Source organism: Onychostoma macrolepis, chromosome 01 (genome assembly GCF_012432095.1).
Source record: "Onychostoma macrolepis isolate SWU-2019 chromosome 01, ASM1243209v1, whole genome shotgun sequence".
In the NCBI taxonomy this organism is placed as follows: Eukaryota; Metazoa; Chordata; class Actinopteri; order Cypriniformes; family Cyprinidae; genus Onychostoma; species Onychostoma macrolepis.
In genome coordinates this window covers 15,450,978-15,470,062 of record NC_081155.1, presented here as the reverse complement: position 1 = coordinate 15,470,062, position 19,085 = coordinate 15,450,978, and the positions used below count along the sequence as shown (strand labels likewise).

General features: G+C 34.2%; 1 protein-coding gene across 1 annotated transcript in view; it reads right to left on the bottom strand.

Annotated features, from left to right (window-relative positions):
- Positions 1-18,215, bottom strand: part of neurl1aa (neuralized E3 ubiquitin protein ligase 1Aa) — a 70,220-nt gene extending 52,005 nt beyond the window's left edge. Inside the window, exon 1 of the mRNA XM_058792311.1 lies at positions 18,103-18,215. Within this exon, the coding sequence (XP_058648294.1) occupies positions 18,103-18,184 (82 nt within the window). The 5' untranslated portion in view covers positions 18,185-18,215. The remainder of the gene's footprint in view (positions 1-18,102) is intronic.
- Positions 18,216-19,085: the final 870 nt, after the last annotated feature.

Sequence of the window (19,085 nt, the reverse complement as noted above, 5' to 3'; positions counted from 1 at the left end):
AAAATAAAATATAAATAATATAAATATATATAAATATAATTAAATTCTAAAGACCTCTAAATAATAATAATAATAATAATTATTATTATTATTATTTAAATAATACAATCAATAAGTAATAGTAAAATGTATTATTAGTAAAACTATATATATATATATATATATATATATATATATATATATATATTATTTTTATTTTATTTTATTTTATTTTTTTATGATGATATGGCCCAATGTGATTATTGCTCATTTTTAAGCTTAGTTTTCTTTCCCCTGCACACACGTGAGGTGATAATTTTTTGGAGAAGAGTGGTCAGAAATGGACCCTGAAAGTCAAAGCGGCTTTCTGTCTCTCTCGTGTGCCTCTGACAGATGGCAAGCGGGATAAAAACTCTGCAAATAAAAGTGTAATCCCGTCCTCACATGGGTCGACACTCACTCCCAGATTATCCTATCAGAGAGAGAGGATGTGGAGAAGGAGAGGATAGTGTAAATGGCAAAGGTGAGGCAGGAATTGTTTTCCTCTTGGCTCCTAAGTGGATAAAGAGGTTTAAAAGAATGAATGGACAAAAGGCTATTAAAATAAATAAATAAATAATAATTATAATGCAAATTAATAATAATAAGAAGAATATATATATATATATATATATATATATATATATATATATATATATATATATATATATATATATATACATACACATACATACATCTCAAAAATTTAATATAATAATAATAGTAATAATAATGGATTTTGTAAATGCCATAATCCCTTAAAATATTGCTTCCGACTGCAGCTCACTAGGTTTTGAAGTAGCATCAGTGTGTGGTTGCATATGATGTTAAAGTTAGATGTTAAAGTTACTGTGAAGTCAAAGATTACATTGGCTCATGGGAAGTGGTTGTGTAACGCTAGCCACTCTTTTATATAGCTTTATCTTGAAGTATACTGCACAAACATCATTTGAAATGCCTCTGGTGCTAAAATCCCTGATATTAAAATATCACAATACACGGGCCAGGGCTCTGATTGTGTAATACTGCAAGACCTGAGCACAGCAGCCCAAACGCTTGTATTTTTATCAGCTTATGCAGTACTGAGCGCTATGTCAACACGGCATCTATAGGTCAAAACGCACAAGCACACACATGCCGGGGCCCACGCAGTGCAGTCTAGGCCCGAGGGCCAGGATGTGGAGGTGGATAAAGACAGCAATGAGGAGGAAAAGAGAGAATGCTGGTTTTTTGGATAATGTCCCACAATATGGCAGTTATATTACCAAAGACTCAAAATATGGTAGGTTTTTCTGTTCTCCAACATATAGACACAACAAATAGCGTCACTGTCGCCAAGAACCACCTACACAACAAACAATGCAGTACTGTTTATCTGCAAAACAACATTTGAATATGAATTGCACAGGAATTTTCATGAATAAGAAACAAAATAGGCCTAAAACTTTTTCTTTTTCAACAAATGATCAGAGAAAAGTGCATAACCTTCAGAAAATAATGATCGTCACTCTCAGAAGAGCAAATATCAGGCACCTTATATATGCTCTTTTGTTTTCATATCATTTGAGCTTTACCAACATTATAAAGTATAATTACTTGAAAGTGCCACATGACTTTGGAAAAAAGAAATGCACTGACAGGCAAAACCAATCAAAGCCTATTATTACTTTTCTATAGTTACATGGAAGAGATTTCAATCAGTTGTTGTTATATGGCATTGGGTTTGTGGACACAGTGTACTGTAACTTTGTGATTTATTGTGCCCTGCTTTTTTTACAAACAGTGTTTGGTGTGCAGCCTTTTTTCAACATTCTTAGTATAAATATGCATGAAAAGAAACAGTTCCAAATCTGACATAGTCATTTTTCTTTGCAGGAAAGTCAGTGTGCTCTAAGAGGGGAAAAAATCATCTGTTTTTGCATCTGGTTCTTGGTTGGTTTGGACTCCACCTGTGACGTGGTGGGGGAAACCCCAACAGGGAGTCTCACCAGGGGGCCAAACGCCTGACTGATCATGCATGGCTTATAAAGCTCTGAAATGCATTAAAACACGGACAAATCCCCCAACTAAACTTACAGAGAATCCCTTTCAACTCTAAAGAGAAACTTGGCAAGAAACTCCCAACAACAGGCAAACTCCAAGTCTGGTATTATTTAACTATGAAAATATAAATGTAAATGCAGTACATTGAGGCGCCTTAAAGGGATAGTTCGTCCAAAAATGGAAATTTTGCCATCATTTACTCACTCTCATGCTGTTCCACACCATTTGTGTTTCTTCTTCTTTTCTTTTTTGGTAAATGTCTCAGTATTTATTTCATACTGTACAAATGGAAATCTTTTTTCATGGGCAAAAACAGCTGAAACATTCATCAAAATATCTATTTTTGTTTGTTTTTGGAACAGGAACAGAACGAGGAGGAATATCATTTCATTTTCATTTTTGAGTGAACTATCCCTTTAAGGCTTTGTTCAGAATAGCATGCTACCTTACTACTCAGAATATGAGCATGGAAATAAACATGCATGTAATGAGTTCACATGACAACAATGTAGCATACTATGTTTGAATCATTTAAGCCCCATTCACATGAAAGATAACTATAAAGCTAACACAAATAACATTTAGCTAACATTCCCATTAGGTTATGAACATGTTATTTCTGAATGTTTTTTGAATGTCCAATTTTTAAAACGTTTTCATGGTTATGTAAAGGACAAGGGAACATTTTAGAAAAACGTTTTAGAAAGAAAACTGTCCATGAATGAAGCAAAAGTAATATTTTGCATTTTGAGAACATTATGAAATACCACATGACTTTGAATTAACATTCTGTTAAATTTATAGGAAGAATATTTGTTCATAACAGAGATAACCTTGCAAGAACATTAGCCAAAATTCTGAGAATGTTCCTGTTATTGGGTTAGCGTCCACAACAACCAATGATAGTATTCTGTTTATTATAAACACGCGCTATACAGTTCTGTCACTTGCCACTTTAAACGCTCAAGCTCTCTAAAGTCAGGTGGATTCTGAATGGCTGTCAATGTTTTTATCGTTCATCAAGAAATAATTCTGAAAGTTATTCTAACAATATTTTTCATATATAGAGTTACAGTTATAGCTGCACTGTAAAAAATGTACATTTTGAAAAATTTTGGAAACTGAAAAATAACATTGACTCAACAAACTGCTTCCCAAAAATTACCCCCAAACAAAAAACGGAGTGTCTATTTACACTAAGTGCAAATAGCCCACCTTGATGGCAGAGGCTATTTACACTAACTCCACCCACCAACGTGTGATTGGGATGGTCAACATTACAAAAGACTGTTAACTGTCGTCAGCTCTGGTGGCGCAGATGGTAAAATGTGTGTTGTACTCATTTTAAAGCGATCGACCCGTGTTCGAATCTGCCTTTTGGCAAACTTTTTTTTCTCCATTTTCAAATTTCAAATCAGAAAAGCATTTATTTTCAATAAAAATGAAGGAAATAACCAAAAAGTTGAAAATAAAGTATCGGGTGGGGTTAGGATAGGTGTAGGGAGGGCTTTATTGTCCCAATAAGGTGGCATCCATCTAATAATTTGAATTAAAATTAAAATTTACACTCAAGTTATTATTGCATGCTGTTTTATAATGTACTACAATACTGAGGTGCAGATAATTGCCACTATTTGCAATAAGTAGTATAAATAGCAGAAAATCCTGTTATTTTAACATAGTGTAAATAGAGTCTATTGCTATTTGCACTTAGTGTAAATAGCATATCACTAAATCTCATCAAAAATATCTTAATTTGTGTTCTGAAGATGAACAAACGTCATACAGATGTGGAATGACATGAGGGTAATTAATAACTAACCCTAAAAAGTTCAAAATACCTCTTATGAGATTATTTATTTATTTTATTTTATTTTTGGCAAACATTTGAAGTGTAAGTTTCATGAGCTCAGAATACCTTTTGTGAGAATGGTAATATTCAGGTGACATTACACTAAACACTGGTTGAAGTGACCACAGATAAATTATTACATTTTATGGTGTTTTTGATATTTTTGCATGTTTGTGAATGTATTAATGTTTAAAGTACAATTCATCAGCTTTGTGTATCTTATGAGAATTAAATGTAAATACTGTGTAGAATGTTATTTATTAAGTATTTATCATTGTAAGGTATTACAATATTTTTGTAGATTTGATTAAAAATGTATTAAAATGTGTCCCTGTTCAGTGTATCATCATTTAATGTTTTTTTTTTTTTTTTTTAAATCATTTTCTTTTGGGACAACGGGGAATAAACAATTCAGTAAGGTTGCTTTAGCAATATACATTTACCAATATACATTTTTAGATTAGGTAAAACAAAAAATGTATGCAACTACTATTTAAAATATTTAATTGGGCCAATAAAATGGTTTTGTAGATTTAATGTTTTTTCAATTGGCTCAACATATTATTTCTCATTGAGCCAATGTTAACAGACTGTTGCCACAATTGAAAAAAATCAGGGAGGTCTGAAATTTTTTACAATGTAACTAACATTTTCGATTAATCTTACTTACGCACTGTAGTTTGCTTATGATAAATGAACCTTGTGTTCTGCTGGCATTCAGAGCTCTTCTTTACAAACAGACAAAGCTACTTTTTGGCTTCCGAAAGAGCTTGTTGCAGCCAGGGGGTTAGATCAGTGCTGCTTTTAAGGGCTCTTTAATCATATTGTCAGGTTCCTCAGTTGAGTCAGTTTCCACTGTTACGAAGCCACAGCTTCACAAATATAAACTCATGTATCATCTGTCTGGACCCAGGCTCAGAGGAATGAACAATGATCGTTCTGTCTTTATATATCTAATTATAGATTTCAAAACACAAAGTTTGTAAAAGGTCCAGCAAAACTGGGGAACAAGATGTTTCACCTTTGGAGCTACCATTTGTGCTTGTGTACATCTACTTTCTACTTCCAGTCCGCTAAAGCCTAGAAAACAAAACTAGTGTGTATGTTAGACTGTCCAGCTGTTTGGGATTTTCAGTGTTTTTTTTTTTTTTTTTTTTTTAAAGAAGTCTCTTATGCTCATCAAGGCTGTATTTATTTGATCAAAAATACAGAAAAACAGTAATAATGTGAAATATTTTTTACAATTTAAAACAATTGGTTTTCTATTTTAATATATTTTAAAATGTCATTTATTCCTGCGATGCAAAGCTGAATTTTCATCAGCCATTACTCCAATCTTCAGTGTCACATGATCCTTCAGAAATCATTCTAACATGATTTATTACAATCCGAATTCCGGAAATGTTGGGACATTTTTTAAATTTGAATAAAATGAAAACTAAAATACTTTCAAATCACATGAGCCAATATTTTATTCACAATAGAACATAGAGAACATAACAAATGTTTAAACTGAGAAATTTTGCACTGTTATCAAAGGGAGACCTTCCAGAGTATTCCAGCATATGGGCTTTCCTGTAGCTCAAATAGTAGAGCATGGCACTAGCAATGCTAAGATCATGGGTTCGATTCCCAGGGAAAGCAAGAGCTGATAAAAGGTAAAATCTGTAACTTGAATGCAATGTATGTCGCTTTGGATAAAAGCGTCTGCTAAATGCATAAATGTAAAATGTAAATTATCAGCATTCAATTCAAAAGCCAGCATCTCTGATGGTATGGGGGTGCATAAGTGCATACAGTATGGGCAGCTTGCATGTTTTGGAAGGCACTACTGAATACTGAAAGGTATATAAAGGTTTTAGAGCAACATATGCTCCCCTTCAGATGACGTCTTTTTCAGGGAAGGCCTTGTGTATTTCGGCAGGACAATGCAAAACCACATACTGCAGCTATTACAACTATTACAACTGCAGCTATCACTCTGGGTGCTGAATTGGCCTGCCTGCAGTCCAGATCTTTCACCTATAGAAAACATTTGGCGCATCATTAAACGAAAAATATGTCAAAGACGACCACAAACTCGATTCTGATCTCTGTATAAGCTTAATACAAAAGAGAATGTTGTTTGCTGGTTTTACGGCTGCGAAGAAGACAATAATACAGAACTGGTTTACACCGCACATGTGTACAAAAACATATTGGATCCATAGCCTCCTGAAAATAGTGACTTGTGAATGTACAACAGTGCGAATTAATGGGGCCAAGCCCTCTACTATTGATGCTTGGCAGTGTTTTTCCTTTAACATACTTGATTATATAAAGGAATGACTTATAATGTTTTAATGTTTTTTCTTTTTTTCCCTCCCTCTCTCTCTCTTCGTTTTGACTGGACTCTTTGAAGTATTGATTATATGTCTGTTGTTTTTTTTTTGTATGTGTGTGTCTGTTGTTGTTTTGAATAGATATGATGTTGTGTGTAAAAAAACAAAACAAAAAAAAACAATAAAAAGTTGATAACAAAAGACGACCACGAACTCTTCAGCAGCTGTAAACCTACAGGTGCATCTCAATAAATTAGAATGTCGTGAAAATTTTTCTTGTAAGTTATTTCAAAAAGTGAAACTTTCATATATTTTAGATTAATTGCATGTAAAGTAAAACATTTCAAAAGTTTTTTTTTTGTTTTAATTTTGATGATTAGAGCTTACAGCTCATGAAAGTCAAAAATCAGTATCTCAAAATATTAGAATATTTACATTTGAGTTTCAATAAATGACCATCCCTACAGTATAAATTCCGGGTATCTCTTGTTCTTTGAAACCACAATAATGGAGAAGACTGCTGACTTGGCAATGATCCAGAAGACGAACATTGACGCCCTCCACAAAGAGGGTAAGTCACAGAGGGTCATTACTGAAAGGTGTGGCTGTTTACAGAGTGCTGTATCAAAGCATATTAAATGCAAAGTTGACAAAGTTGATAGTTTTAATTTTGAATTACTCAGCAGTTCCATTCTCTTCAAAATGTTATGCCACCATGACTGTAATTGACCTGAAAAAGATGAGAAGACCTGAAATGGCCGCCCATATTGCCCTCAGCAATGCTAACACGTATTTGCACTGCATTCTGACACATATCAGAATCCAACAACACGTTAAATAGAGCTTGTATAGCTAGCAGCATTTACATTTGTGTACTCGCATTGTATGTTTTGGGCCTAAAGCTGCACACTCAGACACCCAGTCAAAGGACTGTGAAAGAATAGTGGCATTTTGTTGTTTAGTCAGTATGAGTCAATAACACTTTTTTGTCTCTCTGCCTAAATCTTTCTTTCTCTGTCCTTGTCTTGTTCATCTTTCATTTTATCTAGTTATACTGTGTCTAGGCTTTCATGTGCCTGTCTGTTTGCTCACAGCACTCACTTAAATAATACATGACATGAATGACTTTGTTCTGGTCTGAGATAATTTTCTTCTTTAACAGCGTAAAATGGAAAACCCACCATCTATATTCTTAATCTTGATAAATTCATTTTGCAGAACAGAATGTGCTCTTCATGTGGAAAAGGAACTGGAACTCCATAAGGGTCAGTATGCAAGATTCAAATGTATTTTTAATGCATAAAGTCAATAAGTCATGCTAATAACTTCATGACATGCTACAGTAATATCCCCAAGGCATTGCTTTTTGAATCACCTAACCTATTGCTATCAGATCACATTATACATTTGGTAAAATATTTGCATAAATTAAGGTGCAGACAACAAAATCAACCATTTTTATTTATTTTTTTGTCTGATTGTACCTGGAACTGAAATTGAAGATTTATCTCATACAGTAACTGAGGTCTTTAGTCGAGTCACTGTGGACAATTTGGTTTATAACAATACGCGTTGTGAAAAGTGCTTTAGTAAATCGAAAGTAAATACAGGACTATTGTACTGTTTCCATGAGCAGCAGATGGTACAGTTCCGTTTTATTATGGGAAAGTTGGATCATCTTTAACTGACGTGGTCACATGACCAGATTGTGTTTTTAGAGGGTGTTTTTCTTTTACACAAGCTAAGATAAGTTTAACTGACAAGGTAATAGAGCCATGATAACACCACACCCATAATAATTGTGCATACTCAAAGAGACACTTCTAACATGTTATATGTGTGGGTGTGTGTGTGTGTGCATGTATATTTCAGCGCATGTGCGGTTATGTGGTATGTACATTATATACAGTACAGTACTTTTCATCTTGAGACATCACAAAGAATCAATCAATCATCTGTCAAAGAACGAATCACACACGTACGCCTCGTATGAATCACGCTCCTATGTGCTGGCATAAGATGGACAAATATAGTGTAGTCTTGTGCAGCCACACCTTCTGCTTATAATACACACATGTAAGGTCCGGTTTGTTCTGACCACAAACTTTTTTGACTGACATATAAAGTGACTAAATGCATTTTGTAAGCTTATCTGATGATAGATTTTACCAAATGAACGAGTGTATTATTATTGTTACCTAAAACTATTAAAAACATGTGAAATAATTTAAACAAAGAAATGTTTAAGATATGAATATGAGATGAACTGATAACAGATGAAATAAAAATATAAACATTAGTAGAAAACTTACATTTAAAAAGCATGAATGGCAACTAACTGAAATGAAATAAGTACTAAAATTGATATAAAAATAAAATTAATAAATATAAAAATAAAATGAATGGATGAATAAATCAATAAAAACAAATAAATAAAAAAAACTGAAAATATAAACATTAAAGCTGCAACCCCCCACATGATTGTAAAGCGCTTTGGGTGTATAGCAATACACAATAAAGCGCTATATAAATGCTTCATTCATTCATTCATAAATGCTTCATTCATTCATTCATTCATTCATTCATTCATAAAGCTAATTCAAAATATGAATGAATACTATAATAGTATATAAATAATATTAAAATATCACTGCAGTGGTGTAACTTAATAACTGTAAAATGTGTACTGACTTTGCGTTTAAAAATTCTGTCCATCTAAAAAGCTAATAAATACAGACATAACTCAGAAAACAAAGCATAATATGCAATTCTGCTCATGAATGGTTACTTGTATAGCATATAATACTGTAGATTTAAAAGATTGAGTGCCACCAACCTGACAAACCTTGGCAACCCATCAGTAAATTAATTGTCCAAAATATGCCACCAATCTGACAAACTTTGGCAACCCATCAATAGATTGACACAAATGGTCTTATTCTTAAAATGCAAGCAGATTTGTTCATTTTTTTAATTTATTTTTATTGATTGACTGACTGACTGACTGATCGATTGCCAAATAACTGTAATTATTATAAACTAATTTGTTATGTTGTTATTTCATGAGTATGGCCCAATGTATCAATACAGGCACCTTGTAAACACAAACCAGTTGGTGTGTCATCTCAAACTCTGAAACTGAGGCAAACATGATACACTTCAGCACTGAATACAATAATTGTCAGAAGATATATGTCCTGACTCACCGGTGCAACTCTGTTTATGTAATATCAAATGAAAAGGCTTAATCAGATGACTGATTCTATTTGGAAGCTCTTTTTTTAACACGTGTTTGTGTCTTTCAGAGTGCCGCAGTGACCTCAGAGCTTTTATATCACTAGCTGTGAGAAACAGAGGTCTATTTTCATACTCATTCTGGGTTTCTGTGAGGTAATGGCAAGAGAAATGGAGGGTGAACTGTGTTGCGTAACAGCTTTAAGGACAGAAATATACAATAAAACCCTAGTGTGCAACTACTGCACATGTTGCACATTTAACCTCCACAGCAATTTCTCAGACTGGCCTTTATTGAATTATCGTGCTTTTTGTTCTGTTATTGAATTTTTTTTTTTTTTTTGTACATTTAATGAAAAAATTCCCTATTTAACCACACACAATGGTTGTTTTACAAAAACACTGTAAAACTGATTTTTTTGAAGTTGTAAATAAAACAAAGATTATTGAAGTAGTTTAGAAGAAAATACTATTTCAGTTTTTCTACTTCAAAATGTTCTTTGTAACTATTTGTGAAATTTCTTTCAATTTCTGAAAGAAAATTGTTTCTACACCATTTTTTCCCAGTGTGTTTAAAATGATTTCACCACCAATTTTAACCAATTTTGATGTGTGCTCAATATTTGAGATGTAGTACCTCAACCAACCATTTTTGGGAGCACTTGGGGGTATTGCAACACTATGACCTTACTAATCTATACTTTTAGCACATATAGCATATATTTCTCAGTCAACAGATATAGTAGATTTGTTGTAGTCTGTGAATTGTGAAGAAAATGTAATAAAAACTGGTTAAAATGACAGAGAATTTTTGCTTTTACAACATTATAGCTTTCGTGCCAATAAGATTTTACGAAAATTACTAGGTTCACCTTTATAGAAGAAATCACAGCGAGTCAGGGATAAATCACAGCATTCCAGTCTCAACACTCTGAATGTTGAACACTCAGTTTGTGTGTAATTGGTGTCTGCAATGCTACGCAATCACTAAACAAACATCATTTCCATAACGAGTAGAGGGTCAAGCTGTGATTAGTTGAATTTTCTCTGCTTACAGTTAAGGCAACCTGAATAAGAGCAGTCTGGACGCAGTCAAAGTCAGGCTAGCCATGTGTGTTGCAAGATTTCAGCTCATGAACTTAGTGGAAATGTTAAATGTTCCCATCAACGGCCTTGGGCTCCACAATCAGGTCTGCTGATTAATGGTCCCGAGCTGCCAATAGATCTGTGGGCTGTTTTCTTTTGGATGAAAAACACCTTGGTCTTAGATGAGAACTTACCTGCTAAGTTATTCTGTAACTAAACAACTAGGCCAATTTACACAAAGACAGAGCAATAGAACATGGAAAAAATAGCTTCATCCTTCATTAATGCTTGCTAGGGTTCTCTCAAAGTGATTACATTAGAATAGAATGGAACATTAAAATTAGTTAATAGAATTTTCAGAGAACATGCAAGAGTAATATTCCATTCCCATAATGTTTGGAAAATTATAGAATGGAAATGTTCCCTTAATGTTAGAAGAACCAAAATTAATCAATTAATAAAAAATGGAATGTTTTGAACATTTTTATATCTTAACAGAAACATTAGCAAAACACTCTTAGAACATTTTATTAGTTTAGCTATTGCTCAAGCAAGAGCTTAAATTGTTTGGCTCAAGGAGAGCTCATTTATTAGTTTTCTAAGTCATGAGATTGATGTTGTGCAAGGCAGATGATGATACAGTTGGAAAAATCCCCCCCAAAATCCCCTAGCATTGTGGAAGCAAGTTTTGCATGGGTAACTTTTCCACTCATGTTTTTCTTTTTTCTTTCTTATTGTTCATTAAATGAGAGTCAATGGGGTTCAATGCAATGTTGTTTGGAGCCCAGCATTCTTCAAAATAAATAATTTTATGTTCCACAAAGTCATGTTGGAATATTGTGAGGGTAAGAAATGACGACAGAACTATCCGTTTGATATCATCAGTACTAAACCACTCTTTCAAATTTCAGATCAGTTAAATTGCCTTGCACAGGAGTTCATTTCACATATCAGGCAATTCTGTGCACCTTTTCAGTGCTTAATAAACCACCAAAAGCCTTTGAGCTATTAACAACTCTCTGAGTCTGACCTTTTTAATTTGTCTGAGGCCTATCAGGCAGCTGTCATAAATGAGCCGTGAGCCATTATTCATTCAGTACACACCAGAGTACTGTGATTTTTTTCTCCTCCATTTTTTTTTTTTTTCCATGTTAAAAAGTGACTTCAAATGTACCGGAACTAAACTGATGTTCCCAAAGGAAAACTTCATCTGTGAATATCTTTACATTTTATATATAAAATGTTGGTTTGTGTCTTTATGTGAGTGTGTATGTGTGTGTCCTCTATTCAAATGTGTGTGTGGGCTTGTACAGCATGTTAAAAAAGCAATCTGTAACATAATCTCCCTGATGGCCTCCTTCTGCCTCGCAAGCTTTGATTTGAATCACATAAATGCAATGTGCAATGAGTGAGTTTTGCCAGCATTAGTGGAGTTTGAGCTTAGACATAGATATCCAAGTGAGCAATGTCATGTTGGCTGTCACTGTTCACAGCAGCTGATTAGAATATCAGCTGCTATTATATATATATACTGTATATATATTTATATTATCACTACAGTGTTACTGTCATTTTGTATGTGCTGTGCTGCAAAGTGCACATGCTAAAAAGACGAGCTGATGCAGGGCACACGTATGGCACTGTAAGTCAGTTATGGTTAGGTTTGCCTATCTAGATCATTTTTACTCTGCATAAAATCTGCAAATACTGGGTCTATTTATTTATTTATCATAAATTATTTACATTTACAAGCTATCTGAATTTCATCTCATACATTTTGGCCTAAGTTGTTTCAAGTTTTTAAGTTGAAGTAGGTGGATTTTATTTTTAAATGAATAAACCCTAAAAGCTTGATGTATCAAATACGATACACTTCCATTTCAAGAATTTAGATTGAAAAAAAAAAAAAATATATATATATATATATATATATATATATTATTATTATTATTATTTTATATGCCAGGCTTTAAGAATATTTTCCCCTAAAATGGATACACTGTAAAAAGTGATAAGTTGACTTAACTTTAAAAAAAAATCGAGGAAGCCTGTTGCCTTAAAATTATTAAGTAAATAATAATAATTAAAAAAAAAGTTAAGTGAACTTGACAATTCACTTAACTTATTTTTTTAATTATCATTTACTTAAAAAAATTGAGGAAACCCGTTGCCATAAAATTTTTAAGTTAAGTCAACTTATCACTTTTTACAGTGTGGTTGTAACCTTCTGTATATTGCAGCTGATTCAGTATTAAATTACATTTCTGAATTAAAACCACTTTATTTAGATAGCAACACATTAATCAGATTTTAGGTAACCTAAAAAATGGCTAAATTTGCAACAGCATAATATAATGCTATACTCAGCTATATCTCTGTATGACAGAAATTCTAGTGTGCTGTTCCCAATTGAACCAATGTTCACAGTGAAGATGGATCAGAAAATATCACAAGTGAGAACTGAACTAGCATCAAATCATGTGCACTAACCGCTAGATCACAGGACTAACTAGAGCTGCACTATTTTAGATGTGTCCTCCCACCCACCCACACAACTAAATAAACATGCAGGCTATATGTAATCACGAATAGCCAAAAACATGCAGACATCAACACATCTGCATACAAATCACACACAAACACAAATCTTCCATCGTCCCTCAAGGCTCACATTTTCTGGACCGGTTACTGTGCTCCTGTTCTCACATCCCCTCCCTTCGTAAAGCCATGAATCATCTCATACCTCCCTGTTGTGTGCTTGTGCAGATATACTTCATATGCAGACACACATTTACATCAAATTCATATTAAGTGCAACATGTTGCGGTGAGTCATTTGGCTAGAAATAGAGTCTTGATGTCGCTGGTGTCAGTGGGGCCAATCGCTATGGAAATGAAACATTTTATCCAGATCATTTATGATGAGAAACAAACAGGCTTGAAATGTAACATCTCTCTAGAGAAAGGCAAATTGGTTGAATTTGACTTTAATGGAGTGGAATAAGAAGGATGTGGGGACAGTTCAGTCCCATTATAGTACAAAATTAAACAGGTTTCTTTTCGCTATTTAAAGCAAAAATTAGGTTCTAAGTAATAATCTTCCCAGAGCTGGTTAGTAACATATTATATGTAATCTGGATTACGTAATCAGATTCCAAAAATGAAGTACTTGTAATTAGATTGTAATAGATCAAACTTTTATTTTATTTTATTTTTTTACATTGATGACATATTATTTACACAATAGTGATAAATTCTTTACAATTTATTGATCCTTCCTAGTTCCTCTTTTTCATCTTTTAAATGTTCCTTTCTGAAATAGCCTACCACTTACTGTACACTCAGTTTTAAGAAGTGTTTCAACATTGCATCAACTACTGATGAACACATTCATTTTTATTTGAATTATCACTCCGTAGGTTATTTGACCATGTATTCCGAAATGTTGTTTGAATTTTTTTTGTCTTTCAAACACATTAAAATGCATAAATTTGCATTATTTATTATTTACATGTAATGCAGGCATTCCCATTTTTTTTTTTTTTTTGTCTTCTGAACCTCTTTCACATAATATATTTACTTCAAGTACTTGATTTTTTTTTCTTTACATTTTTATGATTTAATTCATTATTAGCTGTTAAACTCACAACCCCCTGCACTTCCTTAATGAACCCCAGTTTGGGAAACCTTGACATAATGTATTGTTCAATGCACTTTATGATGTTGATAACAACAAATGGAATATATTCTTATATTTGTATAATATATATTTGTGTTTTTATATCAATATGGTATAAGATTTTCCTATTTAAATCAATGTGATACATGAGTTAGGTCAAAAGTAATCTAAAAGTAGTCTGATTAAATGTGTAATGTAATGGATTACGTTACTAACCGTAATTTTTGTCATGTAATCAGTAATGGACTACAATTTGTAAGTAATCTACCCAGCTCTGAATCTTGCATGCTGCATTGGTGCAAAACAGCGGTACAAATACACACATAGACATGTATAAGAACCTAACCTTCCGCCTGTTATCTTATAATGCCGAGGGACAATCACCATGGTAACGGTTTACATGCTATCCCCTGTTGTCAAGGAGATCTCGTCTGACAGGATAATGGGTTCCACTGTCCTTTCTGCCCCTCGTTACAATTCATCACAAGAGTGCACGCATGCAAACACGTAATCAGGAAATTTGTTAGCAAATGGCCTCGCTATTTACTCTATCAGTTTAATAACGTGTGTGTTTCCTGATAAACACCTAAAAAAAGCACTTTGATTGACCTCTAGCGTAATCTGTGTGCAAATAACCTTGCATTTTCTTTGTGCCTTCCTGTAACGGTAAAGAAAAGAAAGTCATTAGAAGAGAAAACCCGGCTTATGTGCTCTCATGCTCTGTTTTATATCAATTACAAATCATTACATTTTCAAATCATTTGTGTCACCCTTTGATTGTTGTTGCTGGCCCCGTGGTGCCCACGATAAATGCGCCGGAGTGCCTTGTCACTGGCACAGATAATTAAAGCCCCCTTCAGCATGTCTTTATTTGAATATAATGGCTTTTTTTGCTAATGAGGGGTGCAATTATATCCGCACTGGCATAATCTTCATAATCAGATGCTCTGTTATGCATGAAGAGCTTTGAAATAGAACAGAATCTCAAAAATTACCTCCATCGCTGCAAACCTCCTACGCAACACCACTAGGAGTTGGAGAGGAGTTCAGGAGAGGCTTACATAAAATAATGTTTCTGAAGGACATTTGGTCAGAGAAAGTGAGACCATTAAACTTTTAACCTGGTGAACCGGGCCTAGTTGAACTTCCGGCACAGACAGAGAAAATGGGTTAACGTAATAGCTCGGACTTCTAAATTGCTCTCATAATTTATTACTTGGGTCACGCTGTACGGTACAATAATCATACACGTAGTACAGTGTGTATTTACATAAGTAAATGCTGAGTAACATGAATGAACATGATGTCCTGAGCGTTTAATTGTTTTGCAGAGTTGCTCGTAATTGTGCATTGTTGTTGTTATGACTGTTATAATTAATTACAGTATTATGATGAGTAACATGAAGAAAGTAAAGTTTCACTATTTGCTTTCACCCATAAAGGCTGATAACTGTGGCACAAGAGAAAGAATCTTCGGCCTATTTGAGCGCTGTCCTTCAGCACCCACATTGATTCAACGGTTATGAGAAATATCATAATCAGCATGTTTCACGGACACAAAAAGTAAAGATGACTCTTTTGGTGCAGAATGTTTAACTTTAGAATAGATAGAAAAAGAAAATGTCTTCTTTTCTCAAAAAAAAAAAAAAAAAAAATCATGAGCTGCACTGTAAAAAAAAAAAAAGTTGAGCAAACTTAAAAGTTTAAGGCAACCAGCTTCAGCAGATTTCTGAGTTTTCTCAACTTGTTGTTTTAAGTTTATACAACAAAAAGCTGAGAAAACTAAAAAAAACTCTAAGTTTCTAAACTTTTAAGTTTGCTCAACTTTTTTTTTTTTTTTTTTTTTACAGTGTGGTTACTCTGATTTGGAACATGCTATTAATTAAAGAATTAGTTCACTTCCAGAATAAAAATTCAGATAAAACTTTATTTTAAGGTGTCCGTAATACAGAGTAATTACCTAGTTAAGTACTTAGTTGTAGTCGTTGTACTTACATGAAACAAAATGTACTTACCATGTAACTAAGTTATGGAACAGCCTATACTTACAGTTTGTAATTATGTAGATGTAATAGGATCTACTGTTACACAGCTACTTAAGTAACCAAAAGGTTGTTACATATGTGTTGCAGACTTTATACAACGTAATTATAAATGTAGGTACACAGACATAAGCTACTTTAAAGTGTATCAAGATTGTACTTAAGTGTACTTCATGTGTGTCTATACTTATCCAGCTGCACCTTAGTTTGATTTAACCCACCAGTACACAACTTAAATACATGTAATACCTTTCTAATTACATTAAAATTACAGAATATTACACAGGCATAAGCTGCTTAAAATAAAGTGTATCAAGACTGTACTTAAGTGTACAAGTAGCTGTGTAACAGACTCGGCCTGTTACATATGTGGAACAGTAGCTGCCTATTACATCTACATAATTACAAACTGTAATTACAGGCTTTTCCATAACTTAGTTACACGGTAAGTACATTGTAAGTATAAGGGCTACTACTAAGTACTTAATTACGTAATTACTCTGTATTATAACACCTTAAAATAAAGTGTTACCAAAATTCCTGATAATTTACTCATCCCCGTGTCATACAAGATGTTCAAGTCTTTTTATTCAGTCGAAAAAAAATTAATGTTTTGAGGAAAACATTCCAAGATTTTTCTCCAAGTAGTGGCTTTCAATGGGAACTAATGGGTTAAAGGTCCAAATTGCAGTTTCAATGCAGCTTCAAAGGGCTCTACACAGACTTATCTAGCAAAACTATCTGTCATTTTTCTAAAAAATAAAAATGTATATATTTTTTAACCACAAATACTCGTCTTGTACCAGCTCTACCTCATGCATTATGTAGTTACGTTGGAAAGGTCACACGTGATGTGGACAGAAGTTCCGACCCAGTCTTTACAAAGCAACCGTTTAAAGAAATTCAAACACCCTTTCCAAAAAAAAAAAAAAAAAGTAAAACAATGATGTTGGACGATTTAGTTGGAGGAGAAAATGAGATGGAGCTTTTCGACCTACCCTACCTTTTTGAACCAATGTTGAACCTTTTTGAACCAGACGAAGAACTAACCATACCTGACCTTTCCAACGTGATTATGCGTGAAGTTACATATCGCAAAACTAGTGCAAGATGAGCATTTGTGGTTAAAAAGTATATCAATTTTTTTTTTTTCAAGAAACTGACCGATCCTTTCGCTAGATAAGACCGTATAGAGCCCTTTGAAGCTGCACTGAAATTGCAATTTAGACCTTCAACCCATTGGCCACCACTGAAGTCCACTATATGGAGAAAATTCAAAAACCTTAATTTCTTTTCTTTTGACTGAAGAAAGAAAGACATGAACATCTTGGATGACATGGGGGTGAGAAAGTTTTCAGGAAATTTTTATTCTGCAAGTGAACTAATCCTTTAACTTGGCCCGACTATCATCAAGATGGATCATCAACATGGAAACCAGTCAACTACTGTACTGTAGCTAACTTGGACCAGCTAAAAAGCACATTCAATAATATAGCTACTAGTTCAAGTTTGATTTTCGAGTAGTACAAATCCAGTACATTTCAATACATTTATGTATTTGACTGATTCTTTTTTTCCCCAAAATAATTTTTGCCGGGAATCAAACCAGTTTGTGTGACCAGTAGCGTGTTTGGGTTACCACACAATTGCCCCATCCAAACGCTAAACCCCACCCCCGAAACGAGATTTCTACCGAGGGGGACCCCCAGGGAGCACTTGCTTAAGGCCCCCAAAACTCTAAACACGCTCCTGCCCACGACCTTGGCTCCATACTCTACTGTTTGAACTACAGAAAGAGTAGAATAAAATCCAATAACAAAGCACTAACCTTTATGTGAGTTTGGAAGTCTTTGAAATCTGTTCTGCTGTCCCCTGTGCAGTGCTCTGATCCCGGACACACTGTTGCCCATGACTGCTGGTGCTGCTGCTGATGCTGCTGATCTCCAGATGTTGCACCACGAGCGTCAGGCTCTAATAACTCCCCTTATCGTGCCTCTCTTGATCTGTTGTTGCTGTTATGTCCGTGACAAGTCGGGTGTGAACCGACTACAGATCCACAAGTTTTTCTCTGCTCGATGAACTGTCATTGAAAAACATCAGCTGCCCAAACGCGCCCAAGCTGCAGGTGGGAAGACGCGCGTTTGCGCTTTGGGAAAACGCACAAAAAAGGCACTGAGGGAGGTTTGCAATGAACGAAATCGGATAATTTAAGTAGGTCAGCTCAATTTGATTTGCTAACTTCTTCCCTCAGATATTTGTTTTGTTATCCTGCTCTGGTGAGTTTTTGACGCACGCCGTTATCGGGGATTTAACGCGCATCTGTCGCGCCTGCTTCTACTTTAGATTTGATCAAATATACTGCCTCAACCATCTGCATAATGTAGCCTATCCTCGTAAGCATATAATCCACTCACCTATGCAATTTGGCTACTACTGGATGCTTTCGTTTAAATAGGGAAGCCAACCAATCAAAACTTCAGCATATGAACACTATTTGGAGATCAGACTTTAAAAGCTCAGGTGCAGACGCACGAACTGATGACAGTGTGTCACTTATTAGCGTCAGTGACTCAACACTGCTTCAGAAAAATACGAACATAACATACAAGGGAGATCCAGAACAGGGAACAGCCAAAACACGCCGTAGCCTAATAGTCACTCAAAGTTACACATTTCAGTCTTCTCCTGTTTCAAGTATTACATAAGTAAGGACGTTAATATGAAATATATCTAAAATTAGAAACAAATGATCAACAATAATAATTATTATTATCATAATCATAATCATAACAATAATAAAAAATAGTAGTA